The sequence below is a fragment of the Bidens hawaiensis genome, unplaced genomic scaffold (assembly GCF_021521415.1).
Source record: "Bidens hawaiensis isolate Kalapana, Puna unplaced genomic scaffold, B.hawaiensis_p1.1 tig00021536_1, whole genome shotgun sequence".
In the NCBI taxonomy this organism is placed as follows: domain Eukaryota; kingdom Viridiplantae; phylum Streptophyta; class Magnoliopsida; order Asterales; family Asteraceae; genus Bidens; species Bidens hawaiensis.
In genome coordinates, this window is record NW_027493355.1 from 17843 (window position 1) to 35785 (window position 17943).

The window sequence follows — 17943 nt, forward strand, 5'->3', positions numbered from 1 at the left end:
TCTCTGACTACCTAATGTCATCATGACATAAACAAATTATTTTAAGTGCCATATCATAAACTTATACAAATGTTTAGTTCAAATGTTCAACAAAGATAATGACAGCATGTAAGATAATTATAACTTTATAAGCCAAATGTCATTGGTATCTTATGATAATAATAACAAAAAAGAACCCCAAAAATGTTAAACAAAAAACTACACACGAAAGTTTGAAAATAATTTAAAGAATTATTTTATTACAATTCTAATATCTAAATTTGTAGGAAAAAATATTTTAATCCAAAACAGATGCAAAAATATAAAAAATGAAAATAAAAAAATTTGTTGTTGAAGAATGGATTTGTTGACTTAGCACTAAAAGGTAGGCCAAAGCAGGTTATGGGGAGTTGGTGAATTTTTGAAATTTAATTTTTTCTGCTTATAAATATTGGCAAATGTGTGTTCAAACTTCAATATCCCCAACCAATTTCTCTTACAGTTATGTCTCCAGCAACCAATCAAGTCATTTGCGTCACCGGTGCTGGCGGATTCATCGCCTCATGGATGGTCAAGTTGCTGTTAGAAATCTAGGTAATATTATATTATTATTATAAATAGAAGATGTATTTGATTATGTTTTCTTATATTTATTTATTATTTTATTGAATTCTGGTTGGTTGTTAAATAACATTATTCTGCATAGTACGAGAGTTCTTTTGTCGGTTTCAAATTACGTAATGGTGAGTTATGTTAATTAATTTTAGATGATCCGAAGAATAATCACCTCAGAGAGCTCGAAGGAGCGACGGAGAGGTTAACTCTATGCAAAGCGGATCTTCTCGATTTCGAAAGCTTACGGGAAGCCATCAACGGATGTGATGGTGTCTTCCACACTGCTTCTCCAGTCACCGATGATCCGGTATGTATATAGACATTCGGTTCACTAATGAACAATTACAATTACAATTACAGGAATATGTAAAATGTAAAATAGTATGAATAACATTTGCCGTTCAAAAAAAAGGTCACAGGAACGTCAATCCAAGACTAATTATATTAATGTTAAAAATTTAATTATAGGAACAAATGGTGGAGCCCGCGGTAATCGGAACAAGGAATGTGATAGTGGCGGCAGCCGAAGCTAAAGTTCGGAGAGTGGTGTTTACGTCGTCGATTGGAGCGGTTTACATGGATCCGAACCGGAGTCCTGATGATGTTGTTGATGAAAGCTGCTGGAGTGATTTAGAATTCTGCAAGAATACTAAGGTTTGGAGAATTTTAATTATATAAGTAAATTATGAATATAATGATGATTAAATTGTTTGGCCTAATTTCTAGCCATATGACATGTTATTTACATTTTTCCTATATTTTGGTGTGACTTATTCATCATTCCAGAATGTCAGCATGATTTTATTCTTCATGTTAATATTATTATTATTATTATTATTATTATTATTATTATTATACTTAATTAACTACTCTGGCAAAAAAAAGATAGTTGTAAATAATATATTTTTTTTTATTTATATGTATCACAGAATTGGTATTGCTATGGAAAGGCGGTGGCAGAGCAGGCTGCATGGGACGAGGCTAAAGCGAGAGGGGTTGACTTGGTTGCAGTGAACCCGGTGTTGGTGTTGGGCCCACTTTTGCAACCCACGCTTAATGCTAGTATTATTCATATCTTGAAGTACCTGACCGGGTCCACAAAGACCTATGCGAATTCAGTCCAAGCATATGTTCATGTACGTGACGTGGCATTGGCACACATTTTGCTATTCGAGACTCCCTCGGCTTCTGGTCGGTATTTGTGTGCTGAGAGCGTGCTTCATCGAGGAGAAGTGGTTGAGATTTTAGCCAAGTATTTTCCCGAGTACCCGATTCCCACTAAGTAAGTTCACTTTTCTTTAAAAGGAATTAATTTTATTATCTGATGAATATAAAAAAAATTATTAAATCATATATGACTTTTTAAATAACCTAATTAGACTTGTTACATCATCCATCCAATTTAACACATCTACACATTATCTTATGTAATTGGCATGTAAACTAAAAGATAAAAACACTAAATATTCTTTCATTAATGTATTAATTATATAATATACTAAAATAATTATATAATATTTTGATTTTAATTATATTTAATATAGATAGCAAAATTGGGTGAACAAAATAAATGATTAGATGAATATTGGACACATATCTATATTGAAAAAGTCCAAAAAGACTACACCAACATGTAGAATATAGGAATCTAATAATAAAATATTTGATGGTCAGGATCACTCCTCACCAACCCCAATATGACCATCTATACCACTATCACTGTGGGCCCACGTCACGGCCCGGGCCCATTTACCAACTGCATCTAATAAGTGGACACTAGAATCCAATAAAGGACTTCCTTTTATAATGGGCTCGTATTAGTTAATATTACAGAGCTGCTAGCGAGCTACTCGAGCTTATATTGTTAAAAAGTTGAGAGTTTTTTCGAGCTCGAGTCAACAATGGGCCTCAAATAAAGCTCATTTAGGCTTGTCAAGTTTTAATGAGCTCTTTTAAGTTAAATTAATTTCACACCGCACGGCTGAGCTCGAGCTAAGCTTTGGCTCGTTTTAAGGTATTACACGAGCTCGGGTTAGGCTTAAGTTATTTAAGATTCCTTTCTCAAAATATATAAAAATAACTAAAAACATGTGCATTTTTTTAGTAAATAATAAATGACCCGAGCCCGAGCTTGAAAAACAACTCACGAGCTGAGCTCAAGCTTTAGAAAAAGAGCTTGAAACAATCCAAGTTTGAGCACGAGCACTTGTAAGTCATAACGAGCCTAGTCGAGCTCGGGCTTGGCTCATTTTTAAATTCAACATACTAGATTAGTGTTTATGATTTGTGACTCCTTGAATTAAAATTACAATAAAAACTAATTACAGGTGTAAAGATGAAACAAAGCCAAGAGCAAAACCATACAAATTCTCAAACCAAAAACTGAAGGATTTGGGACTCGAGTTCACCCCGGTTAAACAGTGTTTATACGAAACTGTTAAGAGCTTGCAAGAGAAAGGTCATCTCCCCGTGCAACAAACACAGGCCGACGATCAAATCCGTATTCAGTCCTAGTTAGTAACTGGTGATATATGTTTATTGTCATGTTTTCATTTAACCACGCGTATTCGATTTATTGTGGTCAACGCATTTAGTACAAACACATAATGTGGTTTGTTCTGTAAACTCATATGATATGTTCCTAATAATCTAAGATGATATTAATTGTGTATGCAACTATGTAATAGGTTGATTAATATTATAATAAAATAATCCAATTAGTTGTGTGTGTGTTTTTTTATACAAAAGTTCAAAACTTTACAATTATTTTGGGCCTTATCAGTCTTTTTCACAACCAAACTTGGCCCAACTACTAATTGTATATATAGAAAATAAAAAAACATTTTTGAATATGACCGATACCGGCTATGGCTAATGGCCCAATTCGGGTTGGGTCGGTTTTGGACTAAAATCAATCCAGAGCCTGAACCACTGATTTTGAATTTTTGAAAACGTTTTGTTTTTTTAGGTTTTCAGTTTGGGTTCGGTTTAGTTTTGGTTTTTACAGTTTTGTCATTTGAGCTTGAAAATTTTAGATCGAAGACTAAACTATTTGAGTTACATATTTATTAAATTTTATAAATTATTTAAAATAAAGGATGTTAAATAAAAAGTAAAAAAATCTTTGCATTCAGTTCGATTTATTCGGTTTTTATCACTTGAAAACGTTCGATTTTTTTGGATTCGGTTTAGTTTCAGTTTTTTCAGTTTTGTCATTTGAGCTTGAAAATTTTAGGCCGAAGACTAAATAACTTGAGTTACATATTTCCTAATTTTTTTATAAATTACTTAAAATAAAGAATCATCATCATCATCGTACTCAGTATATCCCACCAATAGCAAAGCTATGGTAGGGTCTGAGGAGGGTAAGATAAAATAAAGAATGTTATTAGATACAAAACCTTTGCATTCAGTTCGATTTATTCAGTTTTTATTTCTTTACTTAAAATAAAGAATGTTAAATAAAAAGTAAAAACCTTTGCATTCAGTTCGATTTATTCAGTTTTTATTAGATACAAAACCAAATCCAAACCGTAAGTTCAGTTTTTACAAAAACCTATAACTAGACCGTCAGTTTTTGTTTCGATTCGGTTTTTCCAGTTTGTTTTTTTAAGGTTTCAGTTTCATGCAGACTCCTACTCCATTTAACCAAACTTTGATACCCAAATCATAAAAATGATATTGCTTACACAACCCACATGAACACATGAACCTTGTTGCCCACAACCTTTGCATGATGGTAGTCATAAGGTCACTATCCATAGATTTGAACATCATCTATAATCACAATATAATGTCATTATTTTATTTAGTTTTTTTTTCTAAAAGTTGTAGGATGTTAATTAACTCTATTATAGCTCTAAATCCCCACTAAACAACTCAGTTGTTATCATCATTCATCAGTACTCCTCCTTTGAGGAAGTTGCATACTAACAATATCCTGTCTCGGTTGACCATCATACGCGGAAACAGTCCTCTCCATTTCCCGAGACTCGGGAGTAGTAAGTGCCAAAAGATGCGACGACTCTTTATTTTTACGCACCACTAAATACCCGATCCCCGCTAAATAAATCAACATACCCGAAAACCCTAACAGACCACAAAAGATCTTGGCAACGAGTGCTAGATCCCCGTGAACGAGCACTGAAATCAAATGATCAACTAGAAAGTATATGTTTATTCCCATTATTAACGACCCGATGATCCAAGTGATTGTTGAGATCTGAAAACAGATAGTAATTGCACAGTCAGTATAAATAAATATTGTTTATCATGAATAATTGAATATTATAACTTACGGTTTTCGAGTTGGCGTGTGATCCCATCTTGGTCTCACTACTTGTGAACTTGAGAAGTGGAATGAGAGCAAATGGTAGTTCAAATGACAATATCATCTGCCACAATTAAAAATGTGTAAATAAATATTAATAATAACTTTACATATAATACGAATAATCACTAACCGATGCTATTATGATTAACTTTCCAGCTCCAGCCGAACCGCCTATCAGAGCAACGATTAAGCTAGGGACTATGGCTAAACACCGAGTTAAGAAGTTTCTAAGCCATGGCTTCATTCGTAGGTCAAGAAACCCCTGCAACAAATAATAAATAGTGTCATATACTCGTATATGATTACAAGGTTATATTATTTCAATAATAGTAATAACAAATTTTTAAGCAAAACAAATTATATAAATACCTGCATAACATATTGGCCAGCATATGTTCCGGTTATAGTGGAACTCTGACCTGATGCCAGCAAAGCAATTGCAAAGACCTTAGAGCTCCATTTGCCTAAAACATTCTAGAAGGACGAAAAAAGGAGATTATGATCGCTTTCAAGCTCCATCGTTAACGGGATTAATATCATTTTGAAGTAATTAATGACACTTACTCTAAGCAAAAAGGATGCTTTACTCAAGTCCAAATCTTCACAACTCTTTTGATCATCAGGGTTCAAATTTGGTGAGTTGCAAACTGAACCGCTTACAGATATAACCGATATGTTAATAAGGAAAGCCACTACAAGTGCTATGCCACTTTCTATCAAGTAGAATCTGCAAGCTTCCTATATACATAGGTTTTCATTAATTAATAATGTGTTCATAGATAATAATAATAATTAAAAGAATGATTATAGAAGATATGAAAGTTACTTTTATGCCACTAACTGATCGAGGTATTTTCCTAGAAAGCACAAGAGCCGAGTGCAAGAAAAGGTTATGCCTGCGTTAATAAAAAAAATATCACATAAATCATAAAATGGATAGACTTGGTTCAGATTTTAACACTAATGCGTCAAATGTGTAAAATCATATATTTTAGCTATTAAAGTGATTAACGGGTCAAAAGTTGTCTAAAGTGTTATAGATGAAGGTGACTTACGGCATGACCATAGCACCAAGAAGTGAAATTGCAAGACCTGTTGACCCGCTACCTTTGAGTTGAGGGACAAACAACCCGTATAGCACTTCTGAAGCGTCGGGCTTGGATATACCAAGCTCAATAAGAAAGCATATGGCTATAGTGAGTACCAAAAAAGCAATCAAGAATTCAAGTTTTCTCACCTGCATAACAAACAAAATCATCTCATTTAGTTTCCAGTTTGAGCATATATAAATAATTAGTTAAAGGAAATAATATTACCCCGTATTGTTGTAGTGCTAGCAGAATCAAAGTACTAAAACCGGTGAGCAACACACCAATCCATACCGGAATATGGAATAGCATATTCAACGCAAACGCTGTCCCAATTACTGTGTATTACAAATAACAGTTTTTTCAGTTCTAATATATGTAGAAAACTAATTTTTAATAACTATCTGAATAATGATGCAATAAATTTATTTCATATAATCGTATTCTTAATAAAATTTAAAGCAGAATCAACTGCGTTTGGAAACAGTATTCGGCATAACATTTGTTGTTTCTACTAAAAAGGCTCAAAAGCAATATCACATGATGTAACATCCTAATTTCGGTTTTATTAATAGAATAAATATCGTCTATTTCATAGTGGGTCGTTATCGGTTTAGAGAAATAGAACACGAGTTGGGCTAGTGTTGGTTTAAATGGATATGGATTATGGACTTGGATTATGAAAGAAAGAGGAAAGGACCATGGGCCTAAGCCCATGATCCATAATTATATAAACCATTAATCCCTCATTTAATTCATTCTCACACATTCCATACACCACCCAAAACACACTTAAGATTCTCTCTCTAAACCGATATCAAGAAGGAAACCGAGAACCGACCCGAGGTAATGATAGTATTTTATTGTTTGAGCTTAAATCCGTTAGATATAATCATGAAACGACGAGCCGACACCGTTAAACCGTTTAAGTCACGAGATCCGGGTGGATTCGGGTATAAACCGAACCTATGATGAGCTTAGGAGTCACCCTAGCTCAGATCTGGATTGAACGGGACGAAAAACGGTGAAAAACAAGCTAAAACCCGTTTTTCCGGCGAAATCGCGTTTTTCCGGCGGCTTTCCGGCAATGACGGCGCCGGAAAGGCGGCGCCGGAAAAGGTTGGTAGGAGGTTAGCGATGTCAGGGAATGTTCTGACATTCCCTGACCTAACCCTAATTCGCTAAGGGTAATTAGCGAAGTAGGTGTGATTCGCCAGCCGATTCGCTAAGGAAAGATTAGCGAACTAGCATGTCATTCGTTAGGGAAATAAGGGCGAACTAGGCCATTCGCTAAGGCCATTCGCTAAGGGAGGGACGAATGAACCCCCTTCGTTATAGGGTTCATTCGTTGACCAGATCAGTTCGTTAAGGTCCAATTCGCTATAAGGACCAGTTCGTTAAGGTCCAATTCGCTATAAGGACCAGTTCGTTAACGTCCAATTCGCTATAAGGACCAGTTCGTTAAGATGCCTGATTCGTTACAAAGGCAGATTCGCTATAATGACTAATTCGTTATGAATTCCCATTCGTTAAGAACTGAGTGACGAATTAGAACTTTGAAAGAATGACAGAACAGTCCCTGGACTTAGAAAATTATGATTTAATTACAAATAAACCCTTGAACTTTTAAGTAGCATATTATTCAATGATTCAAAATGCTAATGGAAAATGTGATAAGACAGTTAAGGAAAATACCCTTGGACCCCGCTAGGGGCTGCCGCCCCTAGAACCCCGCTGCCAGGGGCGCTGCCCCCGGACCTTCGTTCGTTGAGGGTAATGATTAAACTAGAAAGGCGATATGTATAGTGATAGTTTACTGAAACATATAATTATTATACAGTTAGTCGTGCACAGCTCAAAAAGGGAATAACCGTAAACGGTGAACGCAACCGCATTGAGGTGAGTTTCTAGCCCCACTTCTTTGTTATGTTTTCGGGGCTGTGTGCATACTCGATGTGATAGTTAATACACTTATCTTAAGTGGTAAGTGTATGCCCTGTATGATTTATGTATGATGATTGCTTGACGGTGCATGAACGATCTTCGGATATTGCATGAACCGTCAGGTGGTAGTTAAGATATGATTGATAAGTATGATGAAAGATATGATGTATGTATGAATATATGAGGTATGCATAATGTATGTATGTTATGATGATGGTACGTGAACGCTCTTCGGAGATTGTACGTATTGTCAAGGAAAGTATGTATGAACAGGTACGGTACAGTTACACGAAACAAAGGGACCAGACCCTAATAATATCTGTGATGTTAGGGACCAGACCCTAGTAATATCTGTGATGTTAGGGACCAGACCCTAATAATATCTGTGATGTTAGGGACTAGACCCTTATAATATCTGTGATGTTAGGGACCAGACCCTTATAATATCTGTGAGGTTATAGGGCGAAAGGCTCTTTAAAACGTATGATTATGTATGTAAAGGAAGTGTGAAGGTAAGAAGGAAAGTATATGCACTTACGTGTGTATGTAAGAAAGTTAAGAGGTTAAGTATGAAATGTAAGAAGGTATTGTATGATTATGTGATTAACTAGAACTCACTCAGCGTAGCTGACTTTTAGTATGCACGCAGGTGAGTAGGATGAGGCATCTCGCTTGAGGAGACACGTGGCACTGAATAAGAGGCTGGCATTGGAAGACTCAAGACGTTTTAGTTTAATGTTTTGTTTATTTTAAAAGACAAGATGTTGTTTTAAGACAAGAGGTGTTTTGTTATGAAATGTTTTATGAAAGCTTTTATATTCCGCGAATGTTTTAATTAACTCTGATATTTAGAACTGCGTTTATGAGTAAATCCAACACGAAAGTAGGGCTACCGGGAACCGGGCCTTACACATGAAATGCTCAATGATTATTTAAGTTACTCGGATGATGAAATAATAGAAAATGCAATAATACCTTCAGGAATGTCACATGCAACTATGGATATCTCAGCAAGAATCCACAAAATGTAATTGGTAACCTTCTCGTACTCATTTTTGCAATGCTCAGCTAAATGTTTTCCTACAGGAAAATCAATTCGAGTTATATGTATTACTTTTAGGAGGGCGAAAAGATGAAAAATGTAAAGTAGCAAGTAAAAAAAATGCCTGTAACAACTCCCAGATTTGCTGCCAAAGATTGGATCACAAGAGCAGCAACTGAGGCCACAAGTATAATCCATAATAACTGCAAACAAAGAGAAATGTTTTAATTTTAAAAGACCTAACAAAATAATAATGAATTACTTTGATACAGGTCGACTCGAAATGATTTGCAACTTGGAGTGTAAACAAGAAAGCCACATGTGAGCTATTCAAGATGGCTTTCGCTGAAAGCTCAAATCGAGCTGAGCTTAAACCAGGTCGATCCTAAAAGTAGTCTTATTTAATAAACGAGCCCAAACCTGAGCTTCGGTTATTGAGCTCAAGCTGGCTCGCGTGCCTAAACTAGTTTATTATTTATACAATTTATTAAAATCTTAAATAATATATATATTTTTATAATAATTACTATATATTTTATAAAGATAAAAAATAACTAAATAATATATATATGTTGTATAATAACATATAACTTAAAATATATACATAATAATTAAATAAATATATAAATTCGTTAATAAATAATAAACTAGCCAAGCAGAGAGTAGCCCCAACTTGGGGAAAAATACACACGAGCAAAACTCGAGCTTTAGAAACAAAGCTCAAAACAAGCTGAGCTCGAGTCTAATTGGTATCTGGTAAATTAGACTAGCCGAGCCTCTTTTACACTTTGCACCCCTATTTGCAACTATTGTAAGATGAATGTTCAAATGAATTTCATTGCAAAGATTCTGTAAACTTGAGAAGGGCATTATATAAGCACCTCATACTTGTATTGTGCTCCTGATTGTAAATCAGTTTCAACTGCAAGAATTTGCAATTATGATCAGTTGTATGCTACATAAATAATTGTGTAAATTTTTTTTTTTAAAAGAAAGGAAGTATCTTACAGTTTCCAGGATCTATGTATGCTATAGAAACAAGAAAACCAGGGCCCAAATATGCAAAGAAGTTTCTCCAGCTTGTTTTCTGAATAAATATAAATAATTAAAGCCATCAAATATTAACTTTCAGGTTTCAGAATCCCACATTTTCAATATAAATCTAATCTTATGAATAAAATACACTTAAAAAAAGAAAAGATTCACCAAAGTGTCTGCAGTATTTAATCAAACTAAACAAATGCTTTGGTTTTTGAAACTGACAACAACTTGACTATATTAACTGGCACTAGATCTATCCAGGCTTGTTTAGAGTATACATGTACTCTTTACTCCAATTACCAAATTTGATTAAAATATTTCAACCAACAAAAATTCACAACAGAAAGTTTAATCAATAGAGAGTAAACAAAATATCAAATTTCCAAAAGTTGATTTGTCCATAAATCAAAAAGACAATTTGGAGAAAAGTGTAAATCATGATGCTTGAACATTAACTCAAAAAAATCCAAATGAAAACAAAATCCTAAATGACCCATGCTATAGCTACAAACACCATCAAATGACGTCCACGAAACACTGAGACGGCTGTTTTGACCAAAAAGGTCAAAACTTTGAAAATTATTTGTCAGAACTCAGAACAGTGTTTGAACGATATCCAGACGGTCGTTTTGACCACAGGGGGTCAAACTTTGAAAATTATTGGTCATAACTCATAACGGGCGTTCTAACCATAAACGGTCAAACTTTAAATTTTTTTGTCAAAACACCGTCCGACCTCTACCTATACGGCTGTTCTGATCCTAAATCCACCGCCAAATTACAACAATAATAATAATAAAAATCGTTCAGTCAATATCCAAGCGCCTTTTTTCCATAAACCGTCAAATTTTGAATTTTTTTTAATAACGACCGTCCGACCTCTATCCAAACCACTGTTATGACCCTAAACCCACCGCCTAATAAATTAATAATAACAATAATTTTATTATGAATCTTAATAATAAACTTTTTTTTTAACAGCTAATAATTTTTTCCATAAAATAACTTTTTTCCATCATAATAATAATAATTACAATAACAACAATAAATAATAATAATTAGTTAATAATAATAATATTAATAATAATAATAATAATTAAAAAATAAAAATAAATTATTTACATAATAATAATAATAATAATAATAATAATAATAATAATACTTACATCAGGAACAACAATCAGATTGGTATCAGACGCCTCAATTAGCGGTGCGTTCGTCATGAACTGCGGTTGCTGCTGCTGCTTTGCCGCCATCTTCCTTTAACTCCGTCCGATCACACCACCAGCAACCGATGACTTCAAACCACCACATGCAAACTAAATGTTAACCAATTGCGTCTAAAACTAGTATTATTATAAACCACAACACGTATTCAGATCTAAAATCAACAATACACAAACAAACACATAACAAATATATATATATATATATATAACAAATTAATATCAGTCTTCTATCAGATATCGAATACAGAGATACAAAATGAAATGTGTATGTATAGGTTAAATAGTTACTACGGATTAAAGAAGGTGTGAGTGTGTGACGGCTACTGCTGCATGTATCAACGACGACGTTTTGTAGATTTGAGAACCTTCTTACTACTGATTTAATGCCTCTGAATTCGGCAGTCGTTACTTTATAGTAGTTGTAGTTTGCTTTGCTAAGGGAAATAAGTAAATAACACTTACACTTTTGTAAAGTTATATGTTCTATACTGAAGATATTATTATGTGTTGCTTTAGTCCCTACTTTATAGGCTTCAGAACTTGTTTGTATTTTGGTTTTCAAGTTGCGGGTGGAAACGAGTCAGGCTGCTCGCGAGCTATTTGAGATTGGATCGTTAAAATTTCGAAATGAGTTGAGATTTTTCGAGTATGGGAAGCATGTTTAGACTGGTTGAGATTTAACAAGCCATGTGTATTTTTAAGTTTTACATGTTTGGATTTTATGTTTTTCACGTTGCATAGACGAGCTCGAGCTGAGGTTGAGCTTTGATTAAGATGCTACCTGAGCTCGAGCTGAGCTTAGGCTTGTTAAAGGCTCTTGTCAAGGTTAATTAAAATCTTATATACATTATTAGCATATAATAAACAAGTTGAGTTCGAGCTTGAAACAACGACTTACGAGCCGGTCTCAAGCTCTTGTAGGTCAAAACGAGATGAGATCGAGCCTAGTCGAGCTCGGGGTTGACACTAGCTCATTTACACCCCTATGTAAGTTTAGTTGGAGACTTGGAGTTATAATTGACTTGCTTATTAAATTCCTTTCAAGTAGAGGCGGTTTTACTCGAGTTTATCTTTCTGTTGCTTTTGTCATCACTAAAATTTCTGTCATCCCGCCATTGTTGCCATTATGTCACTGTCACTGTCACTGTCTGAAGAGGTAGGTCCCAGCAGAGCCCAGTTGGACCCGCAAGACTCACCTTAAACAGGGACGTCTGCGCAGAGACCAACTGGATCCGCAGGACCAACCATGCTCAGAGACGTGACGTCCTTACGCGCAGTATGCAAGCTGGTCCCGCAGGAAATGCCTCCCATGGTGAAGGACTCCGCCTGTTCCCGCAGCCTCGGATACAAGCCATGAGGGAAGGCCACCCGCGCAGCATGGCTACACGCACTAGGTACTTAGCTCTCGATCATTCAGTGTCACCTGAAGGAATGAGCAAAGCCGGGAGCAATCCCGCACAGAGGCGGGAGGGGGAATACTCCCGCCCAAATAAGCCAGTCTGTATACTGAAGGACCTTTTACTGTACCTGACGAGGTATGGGCGAAAGATCTGATCAGGGATACGACAGCTCACTGATACAGTATGGCGAGCAGCATGCTCCTGTACTGTATCACTATTAAGCCGCTGCCTACTCACCAACTACTGTCATACCACGTGCGTAGCCGGCAGTTGGTGGAAAGGGAATAGTATACAGCAGGCCTGGTCGCTATCAGCCGCTGCCTACCCACCAACTACCAGCAGGGCACGTGCGTAGGCTACTGTTGATGAACAGGAACAATGTTGCAGCCGGCCATACCTCCTTGGAAACCTACCTTCGGCTATAAATACCCCAAATGGTATGATCATCTAAACACAACATATCTTACTACATTATCATCATATTATACCTGATATCTGCTCTAGCAATCTCTTAATATACTTTTATATTTAAAGAGCAATCTAGTCTGATTCTCACGCCGGAGGGTGGTCACAAGGAGGAACCCCCCCCCCCTTCTCAGTGACGAGCTCACGGTGTCTGTTTTGCAGGTTATCAGAAGAACCATCTTCCAAGGGTCTAACCCCTCGTGGGAAACAGCTATCCAACCCCCAGGTTACCAGTAATCTGCTCGGGGTCCGGTTAGTGTTTCTTCATTGGCGCCATCCGTGCATAAAGCTAGAACTTTATTTTTCTCCAGTTTTTTCAAACTTCTACAAAGATGGTTAGAGAAATTCCGGTAACCATAACCCCTGCTACTAGGGGGAATACCGGCAACACAGTTTTTACGAACACTACCCCGGCTACCGAAGCCGGGGCAAGTGAAGTAAATTTTACGAACACTACCCCACTTACCAAAGCTGGGGCAAGTGCAGTAAATGATCGCCTACTGGGATCCACTGATACCCAGGTTGAGAAACGAAGACTCCCCCGCCAAACTCTCGATGAAGTTAAGGCATGGGCGGAGGCACGACAAAAGGAATTCCAGGCTGAGTTGGACGAACGCTTGCGTTCCGTGCAACAGGCCGACGAATTCGAATACTGGGAGGATGACTCGGAGGAATCCGACTCCGACGCGAACCCTTGCCATAGGGCAAAAGGGAAGCATAAGGAAACGGAATCCCAACCGAAAAGGCATTTTGGACAAGCCTTCAAACCAAAAAGCACAGGTGGAAGTCCACGAGACTTCTCTAAAACGTTCAGACCAAACGTTGCAAATGCGGGAACGTCCAAATTTGCAAGGGACATTGCTGAAGCAATCGCCCCAAAGAGTGCCAAACAAATGCCCAACATAGGCACATATGACGGTATATCTGATCCAGACGATCATTTGAACAGGTTCATAGCGGGGGCAACCGTCAGCAATTGGACGGAACCCACGTGGTGTTACATGTTCCAAATGACGTTGGTTGGGGCTGCTAGAGCATGGTTCGATCGTCTACCGGTCAACCATATCTACGATTGGGCAGACTTCCAACAGAAGTTTAGCCAACACTTCAGCCAGCAACGGAAGTATACCGAGGAGCAATGGACAATCCTCAAATGCATACGAGAGGAAGACGAATCTTTGCCAAACTTCATCACTCGCTTCAACTCAAAGAAGCTAAGTTTGGGCAATATCAGCGAAGATCTTGTTCGCGCTGCCTTCATCCAGGGCGCACATGACCCAGAGCTCATCCGCACCCTAACGGGTAAAGATGGCATGCCATCCACATGGGATGGCATCATGACAGCAGCAAAACGCTATGCGGAAACAGAGAAGCAACTGGGTAGAGATCTCCCACAGAGCACAAACCTCTACACCCAGAGGACGAGAGAAGACAACGTCCTCACCGCCCGACTAAATAAAAAACGAAAGCTAGGCATCTGGCAGTCAAGGGTAAACTTTGACACCTCATCCGGCTTGCAAAATCGGTTGGGCGGAAGGGATAATGTACAGTCGCACCGGAACTCCAGATGGACGCCACTCACCAAAAGCGTCACTGAGATATTCGCCACTGAAGAGCTCCCATGGCCAAAACCTCCAATAATCCGACATCGTCACGATGCAGATCGGAGCAAATACTGTGACTTTCACAAGACAAAGGGCCACAACACTGAAGAATGCATAGATGTAAAAGATATGGTCGAAGCATTTGTCAGAGATGGGACGCTCGCGCACCTCGTGGCGTAATTAAGGCTGAGCAAGCGGGTGCGTATAGAACCCCAGCTGGGGAAAACACGAATCAATTCCAGCTTCAAAATCGAGACTACATGCTGCGTAAAGAACGAGATCCCGAACCAGGTGCGTATCGGCTCGATGGCACTCCCATCCCAACAAGGAAGGGAGCTCATTTACACAGTTTGCATGTAAATCAATTCCAATTTGTAAAGAAAAGGCCAAGAGCCACTTCTAATGGAAATGATCCTCTTTTAAGAATATCGAAGCTGATGATTTTACATTTATACTTTTCTGGACACTAATATGCCGGTTTTCACCGCATAATTACGTGAAGTCATTGCATGGGAAGGCGGTCCTACCCGCACGAACCCAATAACGTGACAAACCTTCACGCAGGTCAGTTGAAGGGGAAAAAGTTCAGCACCCAAAAATGAAAGTGCCGGTCTATCCGCATGAATCATTAAGGAAACTGAATAATAACCTATCAACAACCGCGCGTCGAACGGTTAAAACTATCCAACACTGGTGACGGCATTCACATTACGTGAAGTCGTTGCGTGGGAAGGCGGTCTTACCCGCACGAACCCAATAACGTGAAAAACCTACACGCAGGTCAGATAAGGGTAAAGTTTTGCCATCCTACTAAGTGCAAGTGACGGTTCTACCCGCACAATCACGAAAGAGGAAGCAAAACTTCACACCTATTATCAACCACGTTCAAAGGTTAACTTATCCTCAAAAGGCAAGAAAAACCTACACGCAGGTCAGATAAGGGTAAAGTTTTGCCATCCTACTAAGTGCAAGTGACGGTTCTACCCGCACAATCACGAAAGAGGAAGCAAAACTTCACACCTATTATCAACCACGTTCAAAGGTTAACTTATCCTCAAAAAGTAAGAAAAACCTACACGCAGGTTAGATAAAAGTTAAAAGTTTAGCCATCTCACCAAGTGCAAGTGACGGTTCTACCCGCACAATCACGAAGGAAGAAGCGAAACTTTAACCCACTATCAACCACGTTCAAAGGTTCTTATTCTAAACACTTGGAAAATTGCTAATTTAAACTAAGTATGCAAGTCATAAGTTTATAAAGCAAGGAACCCAAAGAAGGAAATAACAATCTTATACGCAAAAAGATTAATATTTCAAGAATATATTACAAGAATGGCCGGGTAACTACCCGCCTGAAAGAAAAAAAAAACGATACAAGTCTTAGCAATGGGAAGGGATCTTCAGGATCAAGCTTCAGGGCCGCTTCCACTTGGACCCGCTCCGTCAGAAGAACGGAGTGGTTCGAGGAACGCTTTGAGGACAGCTAACCCATCATCAGCAGCAGCTACTTCGTCCACCTTCTCCACCACTGGATGCGGGAAGGCGGCGTATTGGTTCAATGCTTGGTCATAAATGGCTTCAGTATCCACATTGAACAAAGGGAAGTTGGAAGGCGGGACGCCTTTCTCAACAAACCCTAGACCAAGCAAGAAGCCGGCCTTTTCCCCATCCTCATGAGAAGCGTTGAGGGCTGCGGTCATAGCATCATCGTAAGAGGTCTCTGAAAAGACCCGACGCACAACCTACAAAGAAAACACCAAGTATTATAACCTTTCCTTACAAAAGAAAAGCGTGAAGATAAATCTAAACATACCTGAGGCAACGCTTCTCGAAGAAGCCATTGGAGGGCAGCTTGAGCTTCGTTATGGGCGCGTTCGGCTTCGCTCTTGTTAAGGTTGGCAAGTAAAACTTCCTTTGCGGCAGCCTCTTCGACGCCCTTAAGCTTCCGCTGGGTCTGGTCAAGCACCCCCCTTTGGTCCAGGATTTCCTGGAGTTTCTTGGCATCTTCCATTGCCAAGGCATCATGAGCGCGTTGGAGAGCCTCTAATTTGGCCTTGAGCTCCTCATTCTCCACACGCAAAGGCTCAGCAACGGCTTCAGCCTTGGCAGCCCTCTCGGTTGCGTTTCGCGCAGTCTCCCTGGCCAGCCGAAGCTGTTCATTCACAGCTTGGGCAGCCTTGGAGCGGGCCTCGAGTCGCGCTTGAACTTCAACCTCGAGGGCCTTGAAGGCCTTCTCCTTGTCGGCGGCAGCTGCCGCCAGCTGTTGGTTCTCCTCCCGAAGAGCACGCGCCTCAGATATGTCCTTGGCGTGAGCTGCTTTCAACTTGTCGTTTTCACGACAAAGCAGCTCGACGCGCGGCTGCATCCGGGCCTGGAGAACCCGAAGCTCATTAGTTAGCCTACCCTCCTGGTAGCTAACCATGGCTTCCCCCAACGCACCCGGAGGAGCAGCGTGGCGAGCCCAGTCCACGCACTCCACAGGTGTGCGAAGGGTTGTTCCTCGGCGTATGTTCCATCGAGGAACATACACTTCATTGGAATCCGACACTGCAAAAGAAACAAAAGCAGTAAGGAAAAAATGATACAAAACATAAGGGAAAAAGAAAGGAACCCTACGCACCTGTAGGGTCAATGACAGGCCGATAGCCGCCAAACCCATCACCTGAACCTAAAGGAAATCCATCCAACAGGTCAGGCAGACGGGAAGGTGGCAAAGATCGGCGTGAAGCCCTGCGCGTACCTGATGGTCCGGCCATCGGTGCCGGTGGCGCGGGCATGGTGGCAGCCGCAGTGGTCGCCGTTGTGGTCGCCGCCGTGGTCGCCGCCTTATAAGCAGCAGCAGTAACCGCCGGCTCTGTGAAGGATGCTGTAAAAATCGCACTCACAGCCGGCGGTGACGTCATCACTGCCGGAGCAGTTGGCTCAAAGGAATGAGCAACTGGACCAGCGGATGCAGGCGCAGACGCCTGGGTCAACGCCTCAGGAAGGCTGACCGAGCCTACCGTCATTGGCGGGGAGATACTCCCCTGCGGTTCACCCCGGAATGCGTCAACACCCACGCCTGCACAAAGAAGAAAGTGTTAGATAAATTTATAGTGATAAATCTGCAAAGACATTATGATTGTACTTACGGGTTTTCTTGACCCTGAACGTACGGACGGGCGGGGAGGAACCCGATGGGGCCGACCTCTTGGTACCGGTCA

The 17943-nt window shown here is 39.2% G+C and overlaps 2 protein-coding genes across 2 annotated transcripts; one reads left to right on the top strand and one right to left on the bottom strand.

The window, feature by feature from the left end:
- The first annotated feature begins 739 nt into the window (after positions 1–739).
- LOC143563837 (cinnamoyl-CoA reductase 1-like) lies at positions 740–3265 on the top strand. The gene is made up of 4 exons (XM_077051293.1): positions 740–901; positions 1063–1248; positions 1524–1876; positions 2922–3265. The coding sequence occupies exons 2-4, from the start codon at positions 1069–1071 to the stop codon at positions 3106–3108; spliced, it is 720 nt and encodes a 239-aa protein (XP_076907408.1). The 5' UTR covers positions 740–901; positions 1063–1068; the 3' UTR covers positions 3109–3265.
- Positions 3266–4277: 1012 nt separating this feature from the next.
- Positions 4278–11298, bottom strand: LOC143563827 (metal transporter Nramp6-like). The gene is made up of 13 exons (XM_077051285.1): positions 11209–11298; positions 10010–10088; positions 9883–9923; positions 9126–9204; positions 8935–9039; positions 6244–6353; positions 5983–6164; positions 5754–5823; positions 5492–5665; positions 5297–5401; positions 5058–5189; positions 4893–4988; positions 4278–4816 (listed from the first exon to the last, which is right to left on the bottom strand). The coding sequence occupies exons 1-13, from the start codon at positions 11296–11298 to the stop codon at positions 4487–4489; spliced, it is 1593 nt and encodes a 530-aa protein (XP_076907400.1). The 3' UTR covers positions 4278–4486.
- Positions 11299–17943: the final 6645 nt, after the last annotated feature.